We start from the raw sequence: 27,457 nt of genomic DNA, 5'->3' as shown, positions 1-27,457 counted from the left end.
GAATATCTCATTGGCAGAGCCAAATGCCAATTTGGGGTTTTGCTAATTTCTATGCTTCCCCCCTCCCAGCCCTTTGCACCTGCAACTCCCCAAACACAATGAGCTTGGGCTGCAGCAGCAACTAATGACATTGGTACCTGATCAACATTCTTCTCATCACAAATCCCACACTGAACCCAACACACAGCTGCTCCAGCTGCTGAGAAGAACATTAACTCTGTCCCAGCAAAACCAGGACACTGGATAACGTACAAGTAATTATACACACTAGCCAAGCGTGGAGAGAGCAGGGGATTTTCAACAGCATGTGACTCTAATTGGCTCACATCCTTTGGTGACACTAAACTGCTCACGCCTGTCTGTTTAGGGAGATGCAGCATGTCGTTCTCTCTGGCAGTAAAGGTTTCAATCTTTAAAAGTAGGATTTATCTCACCTATTGTTAGCCACCACCAAGTGTAGTGCCTGCTATCAATGTATGAATTCCTTTAGTCAGTGGAGAGACACAGGTCCCTCAGTGTGCTAGTTTAGGCTGGACATCTAGCTTTTAGGCATCTTATGCTACAGGGGATAAATCCCATCTGTAACCAATTCTGAGCATCCCACAGGAACAACCACTCACTGTGATCCATCAACCCAGAGGAAGGTCCAGCCTCTCCTCCTGGGAATCTGCTTCTACAACCTGCCCTGCAGCCAGCTGGGAGGTGTCACCAGGGACCTACCCCAGGGTTTCAATGTCTACCAATCCAGGGAATCCAGCTGTAGAGAGGGAGCCTGGACCATCAAATCACTGATCTGGTGCTGAGCAGTTTTTATCAAATCTACTGGGTAAGTATTGCGGAAAAATCATTTTGTTACTTCGAAAAAATCAGGCCCAAGGCAATAACACTTCTGTTTAATGTGAGACACATCATTATCCGTGCAGCCTTTCTTCAATCCTTTCTTTTTTATTATCATGGAATCCTAGAATGTTGTGAGCTGGGAGGGACCCACAAGGACCATGGAGTCCAACTCCTGTCCCTGCACAGGACAAGCCCAACATTCACACCATGTCCCTGAGGGCACATGGTGGCCAAATGCTGCTGGAATCTTGTCAGGCTTGGTGCCATGAGCACCTCCCTGGGGAGCCTGTGCCAGTGCTCCACCACCCTCTGCCTCCCTCAAGAACCTTTTCCTCATGGCCAACCTCACCCTCCCCTGCCACATCTTCCTGCCATTCCCTCTGCTCCTGGCATTGGTTGGTGGCCAGAGAGAAGAGATCAGCGCCTGCCCCTCCTCTTCCCCTTGGCAGGAAGTTCTAGACTGCCATGAGATCTCCTCTCAGTCTCCTCTTCTCCAGGCTCAACAAACCAAGTGACTTCAGCCTCTCCTCATACCCTTCCCCTCTAAACCCTTCCCCAATGTTGTGTCCCTCCTCTGGACACTCTCCAGCAGCTTTAGATCCTTTTTCTCCTGTGGTGCCCAAACTGCCCCCAGTGCTGGAGGTGAGGCCGCCCCAGTGCAGAGCAGAGTGGGACGATCCCCTCCCTTGCCCGGCTCACAATACACGCAGAGACAAGACAGGCAACCACAACACAACCTGGATGCTCCTGGGTATCAAGGCTGGGAGGCAGAACCCAAGCCTTGCAATAGGGACTGTTCCCAGGAGCTGCTGACACCGAGTTTGTAGTCATAGATGAGGCAGAAGAACATGATCATTTGCAGGGATGATGTCAAATTTAGGGTGATGCCACAAGGAAGTGCCAGCATATTGCTACTGCAATATTTCTGTGCCTGTGCAGATGCTAGGCCTGGACTTCAGTAGAGTATCTGTCAGGGGAAGCAGCCCACACATTGCTTGCTGGAGAAAAAGAAGCAATTACTTTTAATCGTAGCTCTCAGCATGAAGAGACTGGAGAGAACATGTGTCTCATTGCTGGCCACAGCAATACTCATAGAGTATATTAAAAAAAGAGCTGGACCAAAGATCAGGTATCCACAACAACAGGCAAAGCAATTGCAGCAGGAGTGAATTCTGAAATTTGGGCTCAGATGTGGCTCTTGAAGTGACATCCCCCAGTCCTTCCCTGGAGTAGCAGCGGTGTGTGTCCTGATTGAGGGTTTCCGTTTGGCTGGGTTCAAGAGCAACCACTGCAAAATTCCAGGGAGACATAAAGAACATCTGGGAGAATGGGAGAATATAATAAAGGGTTGAGTGCAGAGGACTTCCTGCCTAACGGAAAGGCAGCTCTTACTAAGAACTGTCATTCTGCCTAAGAAAAGAAAGACCCAGCTGAGTCCTGGTCATCCCTTAAAACAGGTCTCTGAATGAGCCCCTTGCCCCCTGACTACACTGGTCACATCACCCCGCATGGCCACCCTCACGTGCACACTCAGGTGCAAATCCACCCTGCTTTCACTGGAGCAGCTCTCAGGATGGGAGACATGGCATCCCCTGTTCCTGATGTCCCCATTTTATCATCCAGAGAGCTGGATTTTCTCCTTTTCCCTCATCTGAAGTAGATCAGGACCAAGCAGGAAACAAAGGCTCAGCTCAGTTCCTCAGGCCTACCTTTGAAGAAAGCCTGTCATCTTGGACAATGCTCACAACAGGTAAGATGCTTTTCTTCACAGAATCCCACAATTGCCTTGATTGGAAAAGCCCTTTAAGCTCATCGAGTCCAACCATGAACCCAACACTGACCAGTCCCCGACTAACCCATGTCCCTCAGCACTGTGTCTACACGACTCTTCAATCCCTCCAGGGATGGGGACTCCACCACTGCCCTGGGCAACCCCTTCCAATGCCTCAGAACCCTTGCAGCAAAGAAATTCTTCCTCACATCCCATCTCAACTGCCCTGGCCACAACTGGAGCCCGTTTCCTCTTGTCCTGTCCCTTGGTCCTTGGTTGAACAGACCCCCCCCCACCTCTCTCCACCCTCCTCCAAGGGACTTGGACAGAGCCACAAGGTCTCCCCTCAGCCTCCTTTTCTCTTACAAGGGAAAGAACTTCCCTGGTCCTACTGGTCACACTGGTACTGATCCAGGCCAGGATGCCCTTGGCCTCCTTGGCCACGTGGGCACTCTGCTGACTCATGTTCAGCTGTCTATGAACCAACACCCCCAGGTCCCTCTCTGCCCAGCAGCTCTCCCCCCACTCCTCCCCAAGCCTGGAGCGCTGCTGGGGGCTGTTGAGGCCAAAGACTTCCCACCACTTCAGCCCCTGCTCCCGTGACACTTAGGGCTGACAAGTTGGCAGTGGCTACACTGGGGCAGGGAGAGCAACAGGCAGGTGCTGGGGTAGTCCGGGTTCCAGGTACTCACAGGATTTTGCAGCCCAAATTGCAAGACTCGAAAGAGGAGAGAGGTGTGGGCTGACATGCCTGGATTCTGTGAGCAGGAGAAGGTCACGGAGAAAGAACTGAAGGGAACAATCCAGCAAAGGCAACCACTGAACAGAAGCAGGGAGGAAACCTGAGATCTTGTTCAGAAAAGGGACAGCTCAGCCCGTGGGAGTTTTTTGGAGTGGGGATGTTCCTCAGTGCTCTGTGATTGCAGTGGTCATGATAAACCCTTAGCAGCATGCTTCCTTATGGAGGCCTCTTCAGTACCACCAACAGGACCAAATCCCCTCTTATCACCCCGTAGCGCAGTTGGACAAACTGGAAAGGCCACTCATCTCAAAACTGGACAGAAAGAGAACCAGATGTGGAGCCAGCACTCACTGCTCCCTGTTGGACTCACAGCAAGGAGTAGCTATTCTTCCTCCTCTGCCTCTCTTAGCACTTTCCAGAAAGCATCAGAGGTGCTTCACCTGGATGGGGTGAGACCCCGGTCACAAAGTTTCCCAGTCAGAAAACCTCCCAGCATCGCTAGTTCTACCACCTGATGGTGCTGAGCTCCTGCTAGATGATCGCAGGCCCTGTGAGGAGAGAGAGACTGCAGGGAAAGGGCTGCTGATATCAAGGGGCAAACACATGGCTAGGAGATGTATTGAGAGGTGCCAGCTAGGGAGTGAGAATGGTGAAGCTCCTGCAGAGACACTATGGAGGGACATGGAGGATGGGGTGTAACACAGCTGCAGAGTAGGCTGGCAACTCCCTTTACAGTGCAGGGAAGAGGGGAAGAGGTTTCCACACTTACTCCAGGACGTCCCTGTTGAACTGCTTCTTGCTGTTGCCCAGGAACTCTCCAATCATCTGGCGGCTGAGACCCTTCCGCTGGAGCAAGAAGTGTGCCACCCCAATGGGGGTGTCTGGGATGAAGCCTCGGGAGATCAGGAACTGAATCCCTTTGTCTGGGTTTCTGAAAGGGAAGGACAGAGACATGGTGAGTTTACAGGATCTCTTTGAGGCATTATTGCCTCTGGTTCACCTCATGGCTTGCAGCAATGCAAGCACGGGCTCCTAAGAGTTCATCTGTGTAGCAGGGATGGGACTGGTGGGGAAAAGTGACTTGAGGGAGTCCCCCCCCCAGTTGCTACTGAGGACAAAACGATGTCACAGAACCTGCTGTGTCACTTGCAGCATCTGCTGTCACCTGGGGATCAGGATCCTGCTGCAGGACACTGGCCTCATTGGTAACTGTCTTCTGCCATCCATCTGCTCCAGTGTCAAAGGCTCTTGTCTCCTCCCTGCCCCAGTTTGGTTTGTTTAGTGTCCCTCTGAGGACATGATTAGACTGTGTGTCCCACACATACAGCACAGGAAATATCAGTACGTCCAGCTGCTCCAAATGCAACCCACAGATAGTTGTCCCCAGGGAGCAGGGACAAGAGCAGGGCACATGTCCCTTGGCTTGAGGGGAGCTGGAGCTGCACCTTCTATAGGGCAGAGAAAGGCAAAGGGAAAAATGTGGCTGTGAAGAGAGTTTGGAGATGCGGTCTATGGGCAAAAGAGGCTCAAGACACAAAGGTGCTTGACTAAAGGTGGGTACTTTTTCTGTTAAAAAAATAAACAAAATTCTCTTTTTCATCCATTTTTAGTGCTCAGTGTTGAGCGACACTTTCTCCCTTCCTCACCTGAGCCTGGTGCTGGCTGCCTGAACAGAAATCCCATGCTCAGGATTTGCTCATTTCTTCCCCCACCCTTTGCTGTGTTGTTCCTCCCTTCTCTATTGATTTACCCCTTCAGGCAGCAAGCTCTGCGCGTGGGTGGGTGGGTGGATGAGAGCGCGCACCTGGAGAATGCCTCCCCAGAGCTGGAGAGAGCTGCCTGCAGCTCCCAGACAGAGGGCTTTTCTCCCTCTGTGCCTCTGAGTGCCTCTCTGCTCTGACTGCCTGGCTGTGGGAGTGATTTGGGGAGTGATTTTCTGCTCGTTAGTGTGCCAGTGTCTGTGCCCACATACGCAGCTCTCGGGGGGTAGCGCGTGTCTCAACCAGCACATATTTGTGTGTGTTTATGTCCTGTACGTGCAGATTTCTCTTGCACCACACGTGTTGATCAGAGCCCGTGTGTCTGCACATTCTGGTTTTCTCCTCATGTCTCCCACAAGCCCACACGCTTCTCTGTATCCTGGGAGTGGTTGTGAGCCTACGTGGTGCCTGTCCCACTGTACAGACAGGAATTAGCGTCTATGTGTATATTGTGCAGGAGGTTTTCTTCCTGTATTTCAGTTTCCCCACTGAAGGACGTCTGTGACCGTGCACTCTTGCTGAGGGGAATAAGTGCAATGCCAGGAAGATGTCCACATTCCTTGGTTCTCTGAGGTGGTGAGTGATAACAGGAAGAATTTCTTTGCTGCAAGGGTTCTGAGGCATTGGAAGGGGTTGCCCAGGGCAGTGGTGGAGTCCCCATCCCTGGAGGGATTGAAGAGTCATGTAGACACAGTGCTGAGGGACATGGGTTAGTCATAGGGGACTTGTCAGTGTTGGGTTCATGGTTGGACTCCATGAGCTTAAAGGTCTTTTCCAATCAAGGCAAAGTTGGGATTGTGTGATTCTCTGAGTGGGGAGAGGTAAGAGAGCAGCTTCTTCACGAAAAGATGCCACACCTCCATCATTCACTGAAACTGAGGGATCTTTGTCAAGGCTCAAGGAGTGAGTTTGCTCAGGAAGTTTCCTGGGTTGAGGAAAGGATAGGATGCGATCTCAGAGCACGTGAACGCACGACATGCACAGGCACAGACTGTGGAACTGTCAGGTGGTGAAGGATGTGGGTGAGCAACATATGTCTAGCTCTAAGGGGATCAGCATTCAGGAGAATGGCCTGCTGCTTACAGGGGCCTCACGGGTATTAAAAATGTAGATGGGCTTGAAATAGTTTTGCTTACTCTGTAATGTCACAAAGAAAATACCCTGGGCAGTGTGGCATCCCGGGGGAGAGCGGCTGGGAGAACAAGTCAGCCCATTTAATTTATGAACAGGGAGAGCTGCAAGATCTGATATTAAAAAAACCCCAGGCCTTCTTCAGGGAAAAGCAACAGTGCAACCTTCTGTATTAGCACACAGATCTCCTGGTTCACCTTTGATGAGCACAGGCAAAGTCCTCTGCTAAGTACAAAGGTCACACGGTCAGGGCTAAAGTCAAGCCAAGCAACAAGAGATTCCTAAAAGGCATCTGCACACTTTGGTATCTGATAAGGGACAGGACGGTGTTCATAGCACGAGGGTGGTCACAGCTACGCTGGTGTGACTCCAAAGCCACTGGATTGACTTTGGATTCAACTCTAGAGGAGCTGGGAGCTGAATACAGCCAGCAAAATGCAGCTCACACACTGGCAGGGATGTGCAGATTTCCGTAGGGATGGCACACACAATGCAAGGGGATGTTGGATAAAAGAATCCAGCTGTGCCAGCCCTCCTGCACTGACCAGACTGGAACTGAAATACACTGGCACACACTGTTCTTCCCTGCTGATGGCAGGGGGGTTGGAACTAGATGATCTTTAAGGTCCCTTCCCACCTATACCATTCTCTCATTCTATTCCAACAGCAGCCTGTCATCGGTTTTTCCTGGGATTCAATTTGTTCTTCACAAAATCCTGATGGCCATACAGCATCTCCTACCTCTGCACACCTGCAGATGACCCCCTGTACTGCAGCAGGCAGCTCTGAACCAGATGTGCAGCAGACAACTCCACTTCCACCTCTCCTCAGCCTGGTTCCTGCTGTTTGCTTTAGTGTCGCAGTGGAGTTTTAAGCACGGCCAGCAAATGCTGCGGGATTCCTCACGTCCTGCTGGCTTTCCCCTCTGCCCACATACCCAGCTGCCCACACACACTGAGTTATTCCAGCAGCGCTGCGTTAACGAAGCATTCTCCGTTCCAGGGATTCCACCCCCTCACTGTGGACTGGGGATGGAGGAAAGTGTCACAGCAGCACAACATCAACGTGTTCCCAGGGGCCTGCTCTGAGCCGGAGTGCTGCTTTCTGAAAACACAACGCAAGGTTGGACAGAATATGGTAGATGCTGCTAGAAACTACAGGCTTTCAGCTCTTGGTCCAGGGAAGGGGTCAACAAAAAGGATGTTCTATCCACCCAGAGAATAATAATAATAATAATAAAACAAAAAAGGTTTCACTCCCCAGAGCTAACAGGTCAGCTCCATCTCTCCCTGTCCTCCAATGTTTTGTCGAGAAAACTGAGCCTTACGGGTTACTGCATATTATTAGAGCAGCTAGTGAAGTGAGCAGGGGAGACCTGGCTGGGAAGGTGTGCTTTGGAGCTCCACACTAAGAGTCTTCTATCCCAAAGGGACCTGCAGTGAAGCCAGTTCACTGAATGAAGGAGGACAGCAGAGCTGCTTCCCCAAAACAGACCTGGCACTGCTAATCTGTCACATGAATGTGTGCCAGGCAGATTGGGGGAGGAGGAGAGGCTGGGAAAAAGCATTTTCACTCCTGTTTTATCTTCACATCAGTGCTCATGTCAGCTGTGCAGGAACCAAAGGAAAACACATTGGGTGGAGGGACTCCTGCCAAGCACGGCTGAGAAATGAAATATCTGTCCAGTTCTGGAGCCCCCAACACAAGAAAGACATGGACCTGCTAGGACGAGTCCAGAGGAGGCCATGAGGATGATGTGAGGGCTGGAGCAGCTCTGCTGTGAGGACAGGCTGAGAGAGTTGGGGCTGTTCAGCCTGGAGAAGAGAAGGCTCCAGGGAGACCTTCTAGTGGCCTCCCAGTACCTGAAGGGGCTCCAGGAAGGCTGGGGAGGGACTTTGGCCAAGGGCAGGGAGTGACAGAACAAGGGGTGATGGCTTGAAAGTGGCAGAGGGGAGATGGAGCTGAGATGTGAGGAAGAAATTCTTTGGTGTGAGGGTGGTGAGCCAGTGTCCCAGGTTGGCCAGAGAAGCTGTGGCTGCTCCTCCCTGGAAGTGTTCTCGGCCAGGCTGGATGAGGCTTTGAGCAACCTGGTCTAGTGGAAGGTGTCCCTGCTGCTGGCAGGGGGGTTGGAACTGGGTGAGCTTTAAGGTTCCTTCCAACCCAAACCAGTCTGGGATTCTGTGATTCTAAATACTTAGAGCAGCAGAGAGGTGAGCCCCACATTCCCCTCCAGAAGTACACCTATCCCAACACAAACACCAGAACATCTGTGTGGACCTGGAACTATCTCTATCATAATCAACCCCTACCTGCGGCTGGTGCCCACCTTCTCTTGTTCCTCCCTTCTGTGTTCATCAGGCCAATCTGCATGTGCCCAGAGCCTGACTTTGATATATACACACAGACCCACAACGTGAACCAATGCACCCCATGGAAAGGACCCAGGCTGGAGAAGTTCATTAAGAACTGTCAGTCATGGAACTGTTGTTCATGGGAAGGACTCACCTTGGAGAAGTTCATGGAGGGCTGTCTCCTGTGAGAGGGACCCCATGCTGGTGTGAGGGAAGGAGTCCTCCCCCTGAGGAGGAAGGAGCGGCAGAAACAACGTGTGATGAACTCATCCCAACCCCCGTCCCCTGTCCCCCTGTGCCACTGGGAGGGAGGAGGTGGAAATCGGGAGAGAAGTGAAGCCCGGGAAGCAGGGAGGGGTGGGGGGAGGTGTTTTAAGATTTGGTTTTACTTCTCATTATCCTCTTGTCTAATTGGTAATAAATTAAAATTTGAGGGTTTCCCCCCCCCGCCAAGTGGAGTCTGTTTTGCCCGTGCCAGTAACTGGTGAGTGATCTCTGTGCTTATCTCCACCCATGAGCCTTTCCTTACATTTTTCTCCCTCTGCTCAGTTGAGGAGGAGAAGTGACAGAGCAGCTTTGGTGGGCATCTGACATCCAGCCAGGGTCAACCCACCACAGCGTGGCAAAACATTCTTCTCCTACGGGTGCATTAAATCCCCAGCACCTTCATCAGGGGAGACTCAAATGGAAACTGAGACAGCACACGATGAGAGTGTGATGATGGAGCAAAAGCCAATATTTCTCATGAAGTTAATGAGAAATGAGTTCTCATGGTTTGCTTTGATGAGAAAAGTCTCATCCAAAAGCAATGAGTAAATCTAAAGCTCCTTATAGGAGCTCAGCTGCTTTCTGCCAATCCAAAATAGACTACGTGTGACCCCTCGAGTTAACCTCTTCTGACGGTCATCTCTGGGCTGCTCTGCTCTTGCTTTCACACCTACAGCCTTTTAATAGGACATCAGACTCAGGTATGTGAGAGACCGAGATGACTAAACCTGGTCTCTCAGGTGAAAATCTACCCAAATATCAGAAGGGAATTAACAGCCAGAGCACTCACACTGGGCTGGCTAAGCTCAGCTCTACCTCCATCCCTCTTTACTTGGAAATGTCCCAGGTTAAGGAACCAGGGCTGGGTTTACAACCCCAGCTACGCCTGTTCCTTCGCAACAGAGCGGAGCAGGAGCCTAGATCCCAGGCTCAGCTGGTGGAGGCCAATTGGATGGCAACTGAGATTGAAGGTTCAGAATTCAGGAGAGCATGGTCACTACTCATGGGGCACTAGGCTTGTTCCTCCGTTGAGCAGAAGTTCAGGACAGCACTTGGGGGACTTTAGGGTAAAAAGTTTTTGGGCAGCCAACTTGTGGTCTACATTGTATACCCAAAGAGTCATGGCCTTGAGTATGAAATAACTTCTCTAGAGGTGGATCTAGACCAAGAGCTTGCTACCTCCCGTTCCTGTGAGGCACAAAACAGGCTGGGAAACGAGAAAGAGGAAGAGACACTTACATGTTGAAGAGGTTCAGCCCAATGCGGTAGAGGCGCTTCCTCATGGTGTCTGTGGAAAGCGTGGGGGACTTGCAGCTAGCTGGGTTCTCGCAGTGGTACCTTGGCAGGCTGAGGATCATGGCCTGCAGTGCTTCTTTCGAGGACACCTCGGAGGCTGACTTGGCTGAAGTGGAGGTGCTGCTGCTGCTTAGCTGCTCCGAGTTGTCTGCATTCTCCGACTCGGACCCTTTGCTTTGCCCCGTCTCATTGCTAGCATCAAACTGGAGCTTCTGCACTGCCATCTGCTCAGGCTCAGCGCTGCTGTCCCCCGTGCCGTTAGTACTGACATTCACCTCGGTGAAAGTGTGGCTGTTCTGGAGAGCTCTGGACTCAGGTGAGCTCTCTGGGGCAGCTGGTGGCTCACTGCCTTCTCCCTCCCCTTCTCCTGGGCTTTCTTCAGCCTTGGTACTTTGAGAAAGCCCAGCCTGGGCATTGCTGCTGAGGCAGTTTGCCATGGACACCGAGGTAGACGATGAGACAGAGATGTTCTTGTTGTCGATCTGGACTGTGACGTCTCGAAAAGCCATCATGAGAGTGCTGCTGCTCTTGGGTAGGGTATCTGGCAGGAGTCCTTCCTCCTTCTCCTTGTCCTGCAGCTCAGTTTCTAAGTCTTGGTTTGGCTGCATTGAGCTGGCACTGAAGGTCTCCCTTATCTGGTATGAGCCCCCATCTTGCAGTGAGCACATGGTCTTCAGGCTCCAGGTACTGAGGGCATCATCAATAGACTTGGCCAGGGACTGAACTTGTTCTGTGAAGGAGTCCTCCAGCTCGGTCAGTGCCCCGCTGATGGTGGCTGGCAAAGATGGGGACCTCACCAACGGGATGCCCACAAAGTTGTACCCCTCCACCAGGGCTTTCTCAGCGGAGAAGCTCTCCGAGTTCTGGACCCGGACTTTCCTCAGAGAGATGCGGCGTGGCATGCGGCTCTCCAGCAGGGAGTTGCGGATCTTCTCAAAGTTCTTGCTGAGCTGGTACTGCCGGAAAGCAGTCTGGATGGTGCAGGCTGCCCTGCGAGACACCAGGTGACCTCCGTACTTGTGCTCTAGCATTTCGATCTGAAACACATACCAACAGGAAAGGTTTGGGGTTTTTTTTGTTAATTGACTTCTGACGGCTTCCTGTGACCCCAGTTCCCACACTGATTAGTCTGTAATGACTGGCAGAAGAACTTCTAACACTGAATTAGCTTTTTCCTGCACTGCCATGCCCTTGTTTGCAATGGATGGCCTCCCGTTGGGCATGGCTGGCTAAAGCAGCAGTACTGTGAGCTTCCTCACAGCTCTAACATCATCGTGCCTCTTCCCAGAGTACCAGCCATACAGGCTGGAGCCTGGAGGTGCCCTTCCCTTGCAGACCACTTCTGATGGCCTTTAGGGCAAGCTTGTCACTACAAATAGTGTTCCAGCAATGTGTCCTCCTGTTCAGCAGTGTTCTGGTGATGTCTGGTGACAAGCATCATCCCTTGTCTCAGAGTGTTACTCGTGCTCCTCCCTTCCTTAGTCACCTGAGGAAATACTCTCAAGGAAAGGAGAAACCATTCAGAAAAAGGAAAGACAAGCTAATTTTCACATGCAGAAAATGCTGGTTTGATCACAGGAGCTAGTGAAACATCAGCTTCCACAGAGGTCAGTGGAGGCTGGGTTTGCTCAGTGTCTTTTAAAATGCACTCTGACTCCCCAAGTCTCTTCCTTTGTAATATCTTGAGTTTTTCAGGTGTCAGCCAGCAGTGAAATGAAAACTACCCAAGAAAAGAAAGACTCTCAGTTTTGAAAGGTAAAAAATTCTGATTTTGAATGTTGGGACAAGATATGAAGAAGGAGGCTGCCCAGGGAGGTGGTGGAGTCACCTTCCCTGGTGGGATTTAACAGACGGGCTCAAGGAGATGGGTTAGAGGTGGGATTGACTGTGTTGGGTTTATGGTTGGACTCAATGATCTTAAAGGTCCTTCCCAGCCACTATGATTCTGTGACTTGGTTCCAGTGAGAGACTGACAGAGGACAAGGAGGACAGTGTGAAGATGATGATGATGGGATTGAAGAAAAAAGAAGGATGAACTCCAATTACCTTCACTGAGGTTTTGGCTGAACTATGAGCTAAACTCTCTACTGTCCACACTTCACAGGGCAAAGGGCGGGTGCAGATTGTAATGATTATGTGTGGAAAAGCCAAAAAAGGATGAAGTGCAGGACTGGGAGTGCTGGTAAAATCACTCATGAATTAACTGGATTCACTACACTGTTCATGTGGCGAGTATGAGCTCATTAGCAGATCCAAAGGATGAGTTTTACTGACTGCATCCTTGTCCCCAGACAGATACCACTTGCCCCTCACCATGCCTTGCTGGCCCAGCACTCACAAGATGAAGGACTGAGCTCACAGAAGATCTGAGTTTAAGTGCAAATTGGTTTTGTAGTCGAAGCAAGACTGAGGCATGAGCCTCAGCTTGCAGAGTCATGTCATGTCATCTGCTTCCTTCTTCTCCTTTTTTGTAACACTATGTAATTTGGAGATAAAACCATCAGTGAGTGAACTAGGTCCTGGAACGAGAACTGTGAGAAATGTAAATCACCTCTGGCATCTTTCCAACACGATCTCCTCTGGAAGTAGGGGAAGATGATATGATCTTGGGAGATGACAGGAAAAGAGGAACATCATGATCCCAACCATTCTGTCCCTGCTCTGGTATCCTGGCTGCTGGAGTAAATACTGAAAGCCTTGCCCACTGGTACCCCGTCATCTCAGGCAGCAACAGGTCTAAGGCTCCTGCTGGATGAGAGGCTGACATTTCTGGAAGGGGGCATGGGGTGCACATGTCCTTTTGTATTTCCCTCACTGGAAATGAAGCAGGGACCCTTTGCGTTGTGCTCAAACCATTGGCCTAATACTTGCCCTGCTGCCTTCCCAGAAAGGGTCTGCAGAACTGGTGCTACAAAACCCACCCACATGACGATCATGGATTCATTTACCACATGAATGAATTGTTTTGGATAAACAAGGTCTCCGCTCATCCCCAGAGTCTGAAGTGGTAGGAAAGAGGAATATACAGGGACAAGAAGAGGTTGTGGGTAGAAAGCAGAAGGTTTTTGCTGGGGTTCTTTGTCCTTCTTTCCAAAACAACCATCTTAAATCCCACTATCACACCAGCATTCCTACCACATCTCTTCAAAGTTGGCCTCCCTGGAAAGAAACTGAGTTATCCCTTGGCCCTTCCCTTCAGGGGTAAGGCTCATGCAAATAAATGCAAATTAAACCAATAACATGCCCAGGCCCAACCCAGACAGTTATTACTGACAACTGCCCATAAGCATTTAATATAAGGGTCTGGTTAATCAAAACCTAGAGCTAACTGTGTTGGGAGGAAAGAGGAACACATGGGAGGGGCAGACACAGCTATTTGAGGGACAGAGTAATAGTGAGATGCAAAATAAGGGAGAAGGAAGAGACTTATAATTATCTGAGGTTTCCAAGGAGGTGACAGCCATTCTGAAAACATGAAATTCATACGCTCTGATCTTATTAGAGGCCAAGACAAGATGTCACTGCCGATCTGAAGTAAAAGGCCAGGTCCCCTCATGCAAGGACAGTTCCCCAAAAGGCAGACTTTAATAACTACTAAGAGGAGAGATCCTTCTAAAAGTCTAAATGAACGGTGCAAGCTGTCAATACCTTGACAAAATATCACCAGCTTTTTGCAGTCCATTTCTCCAGACTCAGTCCTCCCAAAGAACTAAAGCCTGAAGGAGCAGAACAAGATGTAAAGTGAGAGGACTCCCAGCCTAGTTTTTTCTCTAGTCCATACCAGCTGTGCAAGGATGGGTTCTACATGTGGTCCACTGCCATCCAGCCACGTCCAAAGCAAGAAGAGCCCTACAGTGTCTTGTCTAGGATAACAAGAACCAGGGATGGGTCCAAAAAATGCTTGAGAAGAGTGACAAAGCCAGAAGCTGCATCCCCATAGAGAAGTACCCTCCCTACCTTTGCTTGGTAGGACTGGGTCTGTCTCTCTCTCCTAAACCCAAAAGCCATTTACTGTTTGCTAATGTCTGAGACATTCACGTGTGCTATCAGGTCGAGCTAATTGACACTCCAGAGGAATTAAGGACTTCACACAGCTGTTGGCCTGGTTTTTTCCTCTCAAGAGGAAGAAAGGGCATCCATTAGCACCAGAGCAGTCACAGGTAATGGAGATGTATGTCTGGCTTGCTGGAGGAACCTTCTCTTCTCATTTGAGAGGCGAGAAAGGCCAGGGATGATTGGATTTCTCTCACTCCTAATAAACCCTATGAATCACAAGTAATTGCCTACTTAAAGCTACTCTTCTCTGGGGAATGATCTGACAGCCGGCGCCAAGGGAAGGGAAAAGCAGGAGCAGGGTCAGGGGGATTTCAAAGAATAATTATCTTAATACATTTCTGGGCTTTAATATGAACATTCAGTCTGAGCAATTCAGGCCTTGTGGCTGAATGAGAAATGGCTGGGAAATATCCATTGCCAGGAGGGATTGCACACCAAGGCAGCCTGAACAAGGTCAGCCTACGGCAAGCCAAAGTGCCAGGCCTGGATATGGCCAAGCGTTTGAGGTGCACACCCCTTGGCTTTGTTGCACATAGGAATGAATTAATAAATCTCCCAGGAAAGAATGGGTCTGATCTTATCCTCAGTTAGCACTGGTTTTCCACCCAAGTTGCCACTGAGCACAGTCACATGTCACCACGTTAGCAGTGGTCAGGCTCAGTGACAGGATCTGAGTCACTCAAGTCAATGCACACATGGTAAAAATTAATTAAAAACCAGACATACAGAGCACACGTGTTCTCTGGTACCCATTCATGCTCTCCCTCCTGCCAGCCTTTCACAATTGAAGGACATTGCTCTAAGAGCTATGTGTTAATGGGACATGTTCCTCCATCCATGGGACATCTGCCACCCTTCAGCACAGCAGAAGAGTATGGACCACTGAAAGCATGTTCCTCTCTCCTGCAATCCCCTTCATTTTCCCAACATCACAATAGAGCCTAAACATAGGGGAAACTTTAAGTTTCCTTTCCAGCCTCCCAGCACGGTGTCCTTCTGCTTTGCACACTGTCAGCACGCTCTGTTTCATGGGATAGAGAGCTGGAAGAGCCATGACCACACTCACCAACCCTCTAGTATGATGCTGATGGGCAAGGACTGGTAGATGACGTGCACCTCCAAGCCCTGCCGAAGAGGCTGCACACTACCCTCCTTCCTTACCAACACTCTCCCAAAAGCTAAATGTGACCTCACCTGCACTGTAAGACTAAAAACACCTCCTTCCACCTGATTTTCTTACTGTAAATTCTATTAATTTGTGCTATGACAGGGGAACTACTGAGACAGTGCTGTGAGGGTCCTATCACCCTTATTCCCACTCCAGAGAACTACCTGACAAGTAAATTGATAGGAATACCTATGAAAACACACTCTAGAGTACAAGGTTGGAAGAATTAATATTCTTCACTCCCTGAAAATCTCCCCTTCCAGAGCTGGAGGAAATCCAGTGAAGACATGGAATCATGGAATCACAAACTGGTTTGGGTTGGAAAGGACCTGAAAGCTCATCCACTTCCAACCCCCCTGACATCAGCAGGGACACCTTCCACTAGACCAGGTTGCTCAAAGCCTCATCCAACCTGGCCCTGAACATGCATCAGGCTGGAGGAGCACACATGCTGTAAGCACCCTTTGCTGTGAGAAAAGTGGTTTCAGCCATGAAATAGGCTGGGTCCCTGCAAGGTCAGTGCTGCGGGGCACCGGGATTTAATGAACGAGCAGCTACCATATCTCTGTGTCTCACAGGCACCCAGGGCAGCTCTGGCCTCTGCTGCAGGAACACTGATAGGAAAACATGACCTTAAAGCTAAAATAATGCAGGACAGACACTCCCCAGGACAAATTAGAGCAGCTCTAGGACATTAAGCAGGCTAAGCCCATATATAGAAGCCAAGATCTGGCCCACCCTGAGGATATATCACATTAGTTTGCAAAGCCAGTTAATTAATTCTCTTCCTTCTTTTCCTGGTGTGAAGCAAGAATTCTGCCCGAGCTGAGTACACAGGATTTCGAGAAAAACAGAGCTAAAGAGCCAAAGTCTTTTTTCTGCTCAGGAATTTATTGGGCCATTGATGTGACATGTATGTTTAGGGACAATGGCAATGCCTTGAGGGAAGTGGCACAGAGATGTCCCAGAAGCATCAGCTTCTTCTGTGGCAACCTCATTAGCTGAGACCCTTCATCTGCAATAGCACAACTCCCCTTGAATTCTCCCACTGAATGTCATCTGGACACTGTCACTAGCACTTCCTTGTCCTCATCTCGCCTACTGCAGGGTCTGCATATCAAACAGCCTCTGGTTGAGCTGCCATCCCAGGGAAAAGTCAGGAAGAAATGATTCTTTAGGGGTTTTTTTACCCAACAGCTCTCCTGGGTTGTCATCTGCAGAGATGCAAGATGGGGCGGGGAGGGTAATGTCCCACCTCATCATGTTTGAGTGAGGAGGTAAGCTGCTATCAGCCCCCATCCCGCTGTCCCCTGCTGGGAACCCATCAGGAGATGCAGCTAGAGATGGGTAGACTTGTGCTCTAGAGCTAGGCTGTAGCCTTGGGCACAGGAGGAAAGGCCTGAAAATTACAGGTTGTTGAGCCTGGAGAAAAGAAGGCTGAGGGGAGACCTTCTGGCTCTGTCCAAGTCCCTGCAAGGAGTGTGGAGAGAGGTGGGGGTGGGTCTGTTCAACCAAGGACCAAGGGACAGGACAAGAAGAAATGGGCTCCAGTTGTGGCCAGGGCAGTTGAGATGGGATGTGAGGAAGAATTTCTTCACCCAAAGGGCAGTCAGGCACTGGAACAGGCTGCCCAGGGAGGTGGTGGAGTCACCTTCCCTGGTGGTACTTAAAAGATGGGTAGAGGAACTGCTTATGGACGTGGGTTAGAGGTAGAATTGGTGGTGTTTGGTTTATGGTTGGACTCAATGATCTGAAAGGTCTTTTCCAACCACTATGATTCTATGATTCAAGAACTGAATCATTTTCTCTCAGCCTGATAAACTTGCCTGTCTCTTCAGCATCCATTACTAGACTGAAGGCAGTGATGGCAGCAATACACAAATGTTGTGGCAGATGCTGTGCAGGACACTCATGGAATAAAGCCCACTTCCTCTCATGGGGAGAAAAAGCTCATGCTTTGAGGAGGCTAATGTGGAAGTGCACTGCAGATCTGTCCAGCCTGATCCAAGAGGGTAAGATGGCTCTTGGAGACCTCTCCCATGAGGGAGGTCTTTTGGGACAATCAGTTGCTGGGAGCCCTACAGGCACTGTATGTTTGTGAACAAGGCAGGATCTCTGGATGCCGCAGCTCTTGGCTGCCTGCAGCCCATCTCTAAACCTACAATAACAACTGAGGACCTGGGTCCGTTTTGGACCACAGAACCCAGGCAACGAGGAGCAGAGCCCAGCGGGTTTGTGGTGTGGAAGCTACTTCCTCCATCAGCCCCAAGCAGCCAAAGGGCCAGGCCTGTTCGAGGCAGGGGCAAAAGCTCAAGGTGAACAAAAGGCTGAAGTATTCGCTGACAGATGTCCCACCAGAGTTGCGAATGCAGTCCCACCCACCCCATCCCCTTCTCCCACAGCCTGAGGAGGAAGCCTCTGTACCTGTTTATTCTTTAGGTCAAGGGAGAGCTCATAATCGGAGGCAGCTGCATGGGAACACGAGGCCGTCCCTTTGCTGCGCTGCACTCTCACTGGGGAGCCCGTGTGATGGAGGCTCGCCTTCTGCACCAGGGGGGAACACCCCGCTGCCTGCTCTTCTTGCACCTCCGCATGCTGGGCTTTTAGCGTCAGGGTGTCGGACCTGCCTTCCTGGCCACTCTGTCTGCCGGCCTCCTTCGGATCCTCCGTTTCACACCCGGCTTTCTTGCTTGTGGAACCGCTGGGATCGTCACTGTGAACAAAACGCAACGTTTCGCTTGTTTTATTTGTTTTTTATCAGATTTTATTTACGTTTATGTTGTTGTTCACTAGAGTCAATTCACTGAGCTGCATTTTAAACATGTGGGGAGCCTGGGCTGGGAGGAGTCTCTCTCAGTGGATGGATCAAGACTTTAGGTTGATGCAGCCAAAGCTTTTGATCCCTCCCTCCCTGAGAGCAGGTACCTGTGCTGCACACGCTGTTATGAACCAGTCCTGTAACTCCTGGAGCTGCCTGGCTGCTTCTGCTCGAGGTGTGAGGGGACAAGGAGGGTGTCGTGGCCTGGGGACACCTCTCCTGCTCCCTGGAACAGCTACTAGCTGGCAGTCACCTCCATGCCCTTGCTGCCTATTGCTCAGCATCTCCCTCTGCATCCCAAAGTCCCACCTAGCATGAAGCCTTGGATCCCAAGGATCCAGTTTTTCCCCAGGAGTTTCTAAGGGCATGTGGGAAATGATGGAGGGACAGCTGAACGTTGCAGAGTTTCCAGAGGAACTCTTGGTGAGTTGGGAGTATAAAAGATGCAACAGAGCCAGCCAACCCCGAGATCTCGACTCTTTAAAGCGTGTCTGCAATACACCCGTAGCAGACCGCTGAGCTTCCAAGGAAGAAGCTGTTTCTTTCTGACCCACAGGACAGATGATTGCTGTGCCACTGAGATCTGGTGGAGAAAGGAAAACACCCTTTTCTCCTGTCAGCCACAGCAGTGATTGTGTGAAACCAGGACCTGACAACAGTGCCCTCACTCTGAGAGCTGACACGTGGCTCCAGACAGGATAGGATTAGCATATGTCTGATCCATTCAGGCGCTGAGGAAGCCTGTTGTTAACCTCTCTTGCTCAGTATTTCCAAAATTCATCCATTTTTAAACAAGATTTTGCTGTTCTGGGGCACTTTTTGAACCACGGGAGTGTTTATCTGTTGTTACCTTAGTCTCTTTCCAGTGGCTATAGAGAAATAATCTATAATTTCCAAGAGTGTGCAGGCCAGTCTGCAGGGACTCTGGGTTCTCCTGCACCATATACATCAGATACAGCTCCACTGATGTCCAGGGGATGAGTATTTACCTGAGAGCAACATCTAGTTTGGAATTAATTACTACAGAACCAATACATTTCATTCCACTGAAACCAAGGATGTGAACTCCCTCCCATATTTAAACACCATTATATTATTTAATTAACTTCCCAATCATACTTCTTTCTCTTAGATTTGCTCCACATACAACTAGTTCTGCTGTCATCTAGATAATAAATCATTTTATGATTAGTGTTGATATCAGACCAAATCAGGGAAATTAGATACGCTTTTCTGTAGTGTCCAAATTACTTAGAAGTATTTAAATCTCATTTTCAAAAGTCCTGTAAGCACTTAAGAGCCCAAGTCTGTAAACAGAATTTGCCTCCTAAGCCTCAGTGCACTTTTGCATACTTACTAGTACTTGAAAAGGAAGTTTATTCTCTCCAGTGGCAGTTCTTCTGTTCAGTAGATTTAATAATCAAATTGAGAAATATTCCCCCAGTTTCTAAAAAGGCTCCAAATCCGATGAGCCAAGAACAGCACCGCAACTTCAGAACTAAGGCAGACGAAGGATTTAAAGGTAGGAAGTTTCTTCATTTATACATGTGCACGTAGTCACCAGTTAGACTTCAAAAATAAATTCACAGAAGAAACCAGTCTCTTATATCAACGCTAGATAACCAACTTTGTCAAAGCAAATTAAAACGAGGTATCTGCATCCTCATCAACCACGAAATGCCACCGTTACAATGGGGCATCACGCTGCCCTAGGAGGTGGCACAGCTTATCAAATCTTTCCTTGTTCTATGTAATTGAACATTTTTTGGCACCTAAAGATGTACATTTAAAGTATGTACCCATTTTTAATTCCTTCTGTCCTGTGTCCATCCACACGACAGGAAATATTAATAAAAGACTCTTCCCTTACAGCTCTGGCTGTAACATTTTTATTGGCAGCTTCTGTTCTATCCATTCTCCTTTTAACCAGCAGAGCAGTAATTTCTCTCCTCAGCTCAAGGGATGACCAGGTGAACACAGATGTGATGGTGTTTCATTGAGGTGTGTGACAAGTATTTCAGTGGGAACCAGGCAGTGTCCTACAAAGCAATTCCAGCCAGATGCACTCAGCTCTGAGTCACCAAGTCACGTATCCCAGACTGATCTGCTGAGTCAAACCTTCAAACCCACCTGGACACTTTCCTGTGCAACCTGCTGTAGGGAACCTGCTTTGGCAGGGGGGTTGGACTGGATGATCTCCTGAGGTCCCTTCCAACCCCACCAGTCTGGGATTCTCTGGACCTTCTTTAGGTCAGACCAGGGCCTGAGGCAGTAAACTAGAGAGTTAGTTGACTTCCCTTGGAGCATGAATGGACTCTAAATGCCAGCAAATACTCCTTGACATGATGGTCCTCCAAACACTCACATGTAAGCTTAACTCTGCTTTTCTGAGGGCCTCCACTGACTGCTCGTGGTAGAATGTGAGGTGTGTATGTAAGAGTTTGCAGGACTCGGGCTCATTGATCTGCAAGGCTCTACATCATCTTTAGTGGGGACTCAGCCACCCTGGACACACACAGCCTGGGAAGGAGAGGCTGGAGAGCAGCCCTGCAGAGAGGGACCTGGGGGTTCTGGTCCATGGCAAGTTGAACATGAGCCAACAGCGTGTCCTGGCAGCCAAGAGGACGGGAGTCAACCACACGCACACGTACAACCTCGCCTTCCTCCTCCAAGCTTGCTCTAAGCCCAGTGGATACAACCACACAGAAAGTTCTGTGCTTATACATGGAATTTTCTGAGGGTCAAAACTCGGTCAAATCAAAATCAGATTCCAGTGAAGCATTGAAATGCATTTTTTCAGTTAGATGTTTTTATGCTAAATATAAACTTTTTAACCTCCCGATGGTTTGGCTGTTGTGCTGTTCAGAAAGCAACAGCAAATACTCTTGTTGGAGTGGGAATAGTTTCTACACGCTCTTTGGTGGGAGAGAAAGAAAACAAAAAATGTCTGAACCACTTAGAGAGGAAAAAAAATCTCAAAAATAAAAGAAAAAAAGAAAAAAAAAAAAAAGACAAACCTACTTCAGCTTTGAGACCAAACCTGGGAAATTTCAGCCTCGAGTGCCTTATAAGCATTGGAAAAAATGGCTTAAGACAGAGTTTGTTAGCAGCCTGGATGTCAACATTACAGCCCCATGGTTCCACGTACTGCCCTGCACTCCTCCCAGCTTTACTCCCGTCTTGAACCCGTTTCTGAGGATGTTGTCCAGTAGCAATGATGGATGGAGCCCCCATATGAGAGACAAAACACACTGCTGAAGATGACAACTGATGCTGCAGTGAAATATAAGCTAAAACCTTAACAATCCCGATTTTTGCCTTCTATCCTGAGGGACACAGTTGATTTGCATTGGTAGAGCACAGGTTTTCTGTTAGTAAGTGAAGGCTCAGGAGCTATTGTAATCATAGTAACAAAAAAAAACCCCAACAGTAAGAAAAGTAAGTAGGGCAAAGATAGATATTACAGCATAGAAGATCTCTGGGGGAAAAAAATGTTAATTAGTAAATGATGGAGATCAACTTGCTTTCCCTTGGCCAGAGAGCAATCCACCTCCTTGGCTGTGGGTTGAAGGAAGGGAATGGAGCTATTGCACATTTCTATTTCTTGGATAAGCAAATTTTTTTATACAATTGTAATAATTCAAAGTCCCATGCAGAGCCTAAGGTGTGAATCCCACTGTCCTGGCCAAACTCCAACTAGGTTAATTTAGTTCTGTATCCCAGCATCACCCCTGTGGTTTCAACTGTAATCAGTGTTCTTTACTTGCTAAAGTCCTAAAGAACGATATACCACCCTCTTGCACAGCTTTCACAGCTCCTCCTGCATGATAAATGAACCAATTTACTGCTAGTCATGCAATCAGGTAGGGAAGGTGTGTAATGTCTTTGAATTCTGTTTGATTGAAAGTTGGAATATTAATGTAAATCACTTGCAATCAGATATAAAAAGGAAGACTACAAATTCAGCTGTTCTGTTCTTCCTGGACGTTCCTACATGACTTTTATGACCCATTGCAACTAGTTTTGTCATTATTACACACAGATTTCATCTGCTGCAGAAAACATCTCTCATGTTTCAGGTATCTCCTGCTAACTTTTGCACTGCTGAGTGGTATATACCTGCTGCAGACCAGGAACCAGTTTTGTTAGCAAAGATGGTGAGTACAGATAATGCAACTATAGCTAGTCTAGCATTTCAAAACAGGGATATTGGGGTTCCAGCCTGAATCCTAGTGCTTGTTTCAAGAAAACATGATGGTGAAAAAGCTTTCATTGAGGCAATTCAGCAGGGAACCCATTTGTCTATCACGGGTAAGTGAGATGTCTGATATTTAGCTTCTACGTGCAGATTTCTCAGGAAGATTTTCTATAAGGAGTACATTGAGGGATGGGTGTAGGGAGATAATAGAGGAAAAAGTGGTATTATGGAGAAGTTTTTTTTATTAGTTCCTTTTTTCTCCCTTCCTGGAGACCTAAAGCCCAAATCAGTGATACTAAATTATCAAACCAGGCAAGCCCATCCACCCACTCCCAGCAGTATCAGCTCCCCGTGTCTGTACAGAGCTGTTGTGTCATACTCTGTCCTGGGAGAGATTTGACTGCTTTTCAGTTCCTACAGCATCAGAAACTGAAAAGGGCCACCTTCCTTGCACACATCTCACCACCTCCTTGCTGCTGGAAACACACGTTTCCAGCTTGGCAAGGATCTGTCCTTCTAACTGCCAGCTGTGGAGCTCAACTGTGTTATCTGCTGGATCTTGACTGTGAGGCTTAAACATTCCCATCCCTGATGAGGAATGGGAATTCCCATATTCCCATACCTTGAGAAAGAACACGCATCCCATTCCCCCCAGATATTTAAAGACGATTTCAAGCTAGACCTGTAGGCAGGAACACAGAAGTTGGATGCTCCAGACACTACGTTCCGTTACCTCGCTGTCAAATACCAGAATCAGTTCGTGGTCTGAGAGCAATTTTCAGAGCTCTCAGAAAGGTGTTTACAGGGTAGCTGAGTGACTAAACAGGGGTCCAGGGCCAGAAGAGCTACTCTTCTCAAGGACAGTAATTTTAGTCCCGTAAGAAATTAAAAGTGAGTTTCTCACTGATCACTCCATAGCTACACAGCGCTGGATTTATTACTGCAGATGAATAAGAGCAATAACAGAGTAACAAAAATAGCAATGGCTCTTCTGGACTTAGACAGTGGAGTAAGAAACCAGACACTCAAGAAGAGGATGCTCAGATGCCCTGTTGGCAGGTAGAGAGGTTATGCAAAAAGATCTAGCTAATTGGGTAAGATGAAGTTAAGGGTGTGGGGTGTTACAAAAGCACTACAGAGGCTGATCTCACCTCCTCTTTGTGTCCCTGTGTCACTCCAGGAGAAGACCACATTGCTGTCTCCCATACATAACTTACCAAACGCCTTCTTCATGGTATTCAAGGTCAGCGTGCACGATTGTGACCTGTAACTGAGGCAAAAACTACATGGACTAGTTGTGAAGGACCACCAAAATTTTATGAATCCATTTCACAGAGCTCCTACTCAGGATCAGTTGGTTATTGTACGTACGCTGCTCGAAAGTGCTGTGAGTGATTGGCATCATCATGGTCTGAGAGCCATATGAGGCTTCAAAGCTTCAGAGATGTCAGAATAAAAAACCCTTAGAAAGTGCTATATGGAGAATTAGAAAAAGAGGTCACCAGTTAATGCCCAAAGAACCCAAGTCTGCAAGAACCTGTGCTCCCTCTGAAGACATTTCAGCATTTCTGCTGCCCTCTCTCCTCTCCCTGCTCAGAAAAAGAAAAAAAAATAAAAATCAGTTGCTGAGTTAGCAGGGACCAAAGTGCCTTTTCAGTTTATTGCATTTCAGTGTTCCCTGAGGACACCCACAACATATGGTGAATGGGTTGATCAGAATTCAATGGAAAAAAAAAAAAAAAACAGCTGAGACAGGCTTGGTAATAAATTATGGGATCTTCTCAAGGTTCATAGATTCCTGACACGCTGGAGGTCTGAGTGCGAAAGAATTGCTCGTGATTTGGTTTGCAGTTGAGGTTTTAGGGTGACGTGGAGGCAATGCTCTCTGGGAGCGTATTGAAAATGATGGAAAGCAAAAGTCTCTCCTGCCAGAGAGGCAGCGAACTTGGAACCTGATCTTGGCAAATCATCCCCTGCCAGCTGAGCTGCAGCTTTCTCAGACAGTCACCCCCAACACAGACAAATATAGGAACAAGATTCTGGTTTTGTCTACATTCACGTAACACCTTGCAAAGCAGTGTTGATGGCATTAAGCCATCTTCTCACACTAGTTTTACCCAAGAGGAATTAATGATAATTAGCCAAGCTCATTACCCATCCCAGAATGTTTTACTTGTTTCACAGAAAAGGCTGGTGCACACACCTGTAAACTGGATTTGACACTACAGAACGGGAAATATATTGGAAATCAATTAAATTTAACATCCTTTAGCACAGGCTGAACCAGGCAACATCTTTTCAACATGGCTTAAAGTGGTTTTGGTGAGATGTGTATTAAGCAGACAGAAAATGTAATAACACTCTAACAAATGCCTCATGTCCCAGAGGGTCCAACGTGCCAAAGTCAAGGCCTCCGTGTCGGATTTGGTATTTAAAGACGATCCCCGTGTGCTGTGTAACTCCCACATTGTTGTGTTGTGCTTTTTCCTACAGGAACTGAACTTTTCTGATACAGTTCTACACTGTGAGGGTGGTCAGACACTGGAACAGGCTGCCCAAGGAATTTGTGGCTGCTCCTCCCTGGAGTTGTTTGAGGCCAGGTTGGAGGAGGCTTTGAGCAACCTGGTCTAGTGGAAGGTGTCCCTGCTGATGGCAGGGGGGTTGGAACTGGATGAGCTCTAACGTCCCTTCCAACCCAAACCATTCTATGATTCTATGATTCCATACCCCATGCCCTCGTGGTGCAAAGATGACCAGGTGTCAGTCTGGGCTGGCTGGCTGGCTGAGGACCGGGTTTTCCATGACTAACTTTAGGCACTTGAGGTATAGAACCTCTGCTTTTTCATGAAGACAGACAGGCTCCTCCAGAAGGTGACCTGGAACAGCTATGGGAGCTCCCACTGAATGAGAAGTGGTGGTGACTGTGCCAGGTAGTGTAGATGTCACAGGTTTTTTTCCTTATAATTCCTACATGGGTCTGGGTGACACCTCAGAATGACATGTGGGTCACCTCTCTTTCCTCCTCCCTTCCCAGCCATGCCTCCTCTTTCACCAGCTGCAGGAGCATGAGGCTCAGCTTAGGAAATTCAGCACCTTTCTCAGCTGCCCACCCCACCTCAGTGTCCCAAGCTGGCTGTCTCTGCAGGTCAGACCAGGAGGAGGTCACACAGCCTGGCACTACAGAGGACGTTACATGTGTCTGTGTCAAACAGGGCACCTCTGCTTATCACTGAGGTGTGAAAAGCACCAAGTGGACAGGGAAGGCACAGGGAAGGGCCCTGCTCTGCAGGGTTTAATTACTTGTACTTTAACCCCAGACCTCTCCTGCCTCTGCAATGTTTGGTGAACACGACCTTTTAGAGAAGGAAAAAACAGATGGCATCCTGCATTAGTGTAACTGCCCGCTCAGCACCCCGGGAAAGAGAAACTTGGCTTCTCAGCAGCAGTCTTTCTGCCACTTCAACTCAAATCTCTTGGCTCCTCACCCCTGAGGCACGTTTGAACATCACTGAATTCGCTGACAAAAGCCTGCCGGTGCAATCATGCAGAAGATAGAATTTCAGTGCTAAAATGAGATGAATTCAGGGCTGGGAGGCAGCAGAGCTACTACAAGGCAAGGAAACCTTGCATATCTCCTCAGTCCATTGCTCTCCTATTCCAGTTACCTGTAAGCTGGGTGAGGGACACCACTCTTGGCATTTACAGACCTAAGCAAGGGCTTCTGTGGCCTTCTTTTTCCATCTGTTGTGACAGATCCTGGGCTGGACTGTACCTCCGAGCTCCTTCCTAGGGGACCAGGGTAATTGATTACTGAAGGCAAGTGAGTGAGCTGCTTCACAGAATCACAGAATCGTAGTGGTTGGAAAAGACCTTTAAGATACACAAGTCCAAATTTTGTTTCTGTTACCAAGAATCTCAGATACTTCATTTCTTGTGATCACTGCAGCCCAGTGGGAGGCCACTGCTTGTGTCAAACCAAGAAGAAGGAAGCTCGATCTTCCTCAATATGAAGAGTAATAACATCCTCAAATCACCATCCTCAATGCAGACAGTCCAAAATGTCCTGGTGGATCTCCTTTACAGCACTGAGATAGTGCCAAAATGTCCTGGTGGATCTCCTTTACAGGACTGAGATAGTGCCAAAATGTCCTGGTGGATCTCCTTTACAGGACTGAGATAGTGCCAAAATGCCCTGGTGGATCTCCTTTACAGGACTGAGATGGTGACAAAATGCCCTGGTGGATCTCCTTTATAGGACTCAGATGGTGCCAAAATGCCCTGGTGGATCTCCTTTACAGGACTGAGATGGTGCCAAAACGTCCTGGTGGATCTCCTTTACAGGACTGAGATGGTGACAAAATGCCCTGGTGGATCTCCTTTATAGGACTCAGATGGTGCCAAAATGTCCTGGTGGATCTCCTTTACGGGACTGAGATGTTCTATCTGAAACTCACCTCCTGCTTCTTTGGATGCTTCCAGAAAGAGCCATTCCTCCCAGGTCATAGTACCAGAAGAATTGCCAACTATACCTCCCTGCAAGAGATTCCCAAGGTTGTTGGTAACTATGATGTTAAGGATGTTCTCTAAAACATTTTTTGCTTATAATTGTGTTTCCTTATTTCCCCCAAACCTACGTGCAGTGGTTCTGGCCCTGGGCTCCTGCAAAGCAACCACAGCTGCTAGTCCTGACTAAACAGAACACCCATAAAAAGCAAGGAATAAACTCAGTCAGTCCCCAGTTCAGGAAGAAAGAGTTCAAACCTGGGTCTAGACATTACTCCTCTCCCACATCTCTGTCTCAGACTAAAATCAAAACTCTGACAACTGTAAGGCTGGGGAATATTTATGTGAACTTTGCTGACCCATCCCTGCCTGTCTGCAGCATCCCCACATCCTCCCATCGTAATATCTTGAACAGGATTATTAAAGTCTACAGGGAGGAAAGAATAAGAAGCAGATGAGCTGTTAGGAAGGAGAAAAAAAATCCTCTCTTCATGCCTGTGACCTCAATAAGGAAAAGAAATGAGAAAAGAAGCACAAACAGGATGTGCTAACGAAG

General features: G+C 48.5%; 1 protein-coding gene across 1 annotated transcript; it reads right to left on the bottom strand.

Annotated features, from left to right (window-relative positions):
- Positions 1-4,122: 4,122 nt before the first annotated feature.
- Positions 4,123-26,901, bottom strand: LOC104520947 (IQ motif and SEC7 domain-containing protein 3-like; the record flags this gene model as incomplete). The annotated part of the gene is made up of 4 exons (XM_010162779.2): positions 26,738-26,901; positions 17,807-18,095; positions 10,102-11,195; positions 4,123-4,284 (listed from the first exon to the last, which is right to left on the bottom strand). Coding segments are annotated over exons 1-4 (1,709 nt in total), but the record flags the coding sequence as incomplete, so codon positions are not given.
- Positions 26,902-27,457: the final 556 nt, after the last annotated feature.

The sequence above is a fragment of the Antrostomus carolinensis genome, unplaced genomic scaffold, assembly GCF_000700745.2.
Source record: "Antrostomus carolinensis isolate BGI_N321 unplaced genomic scaffold, ASM70074v2 scaffold24562, whole genome shotgun sequence".
NCBI classification, from domain to species: Eukaryota; Metazoa; Chordata; class Aves; order Caprimulgiformes; family Caprimulgidae; genus Antrostomus; species Antrostomus carolinensis.
The sequence above is the reverse complement of the archived record's forward strand: the minus strand, read 5'-3'. Positions and strand labels throughout refer to the sequence as shown.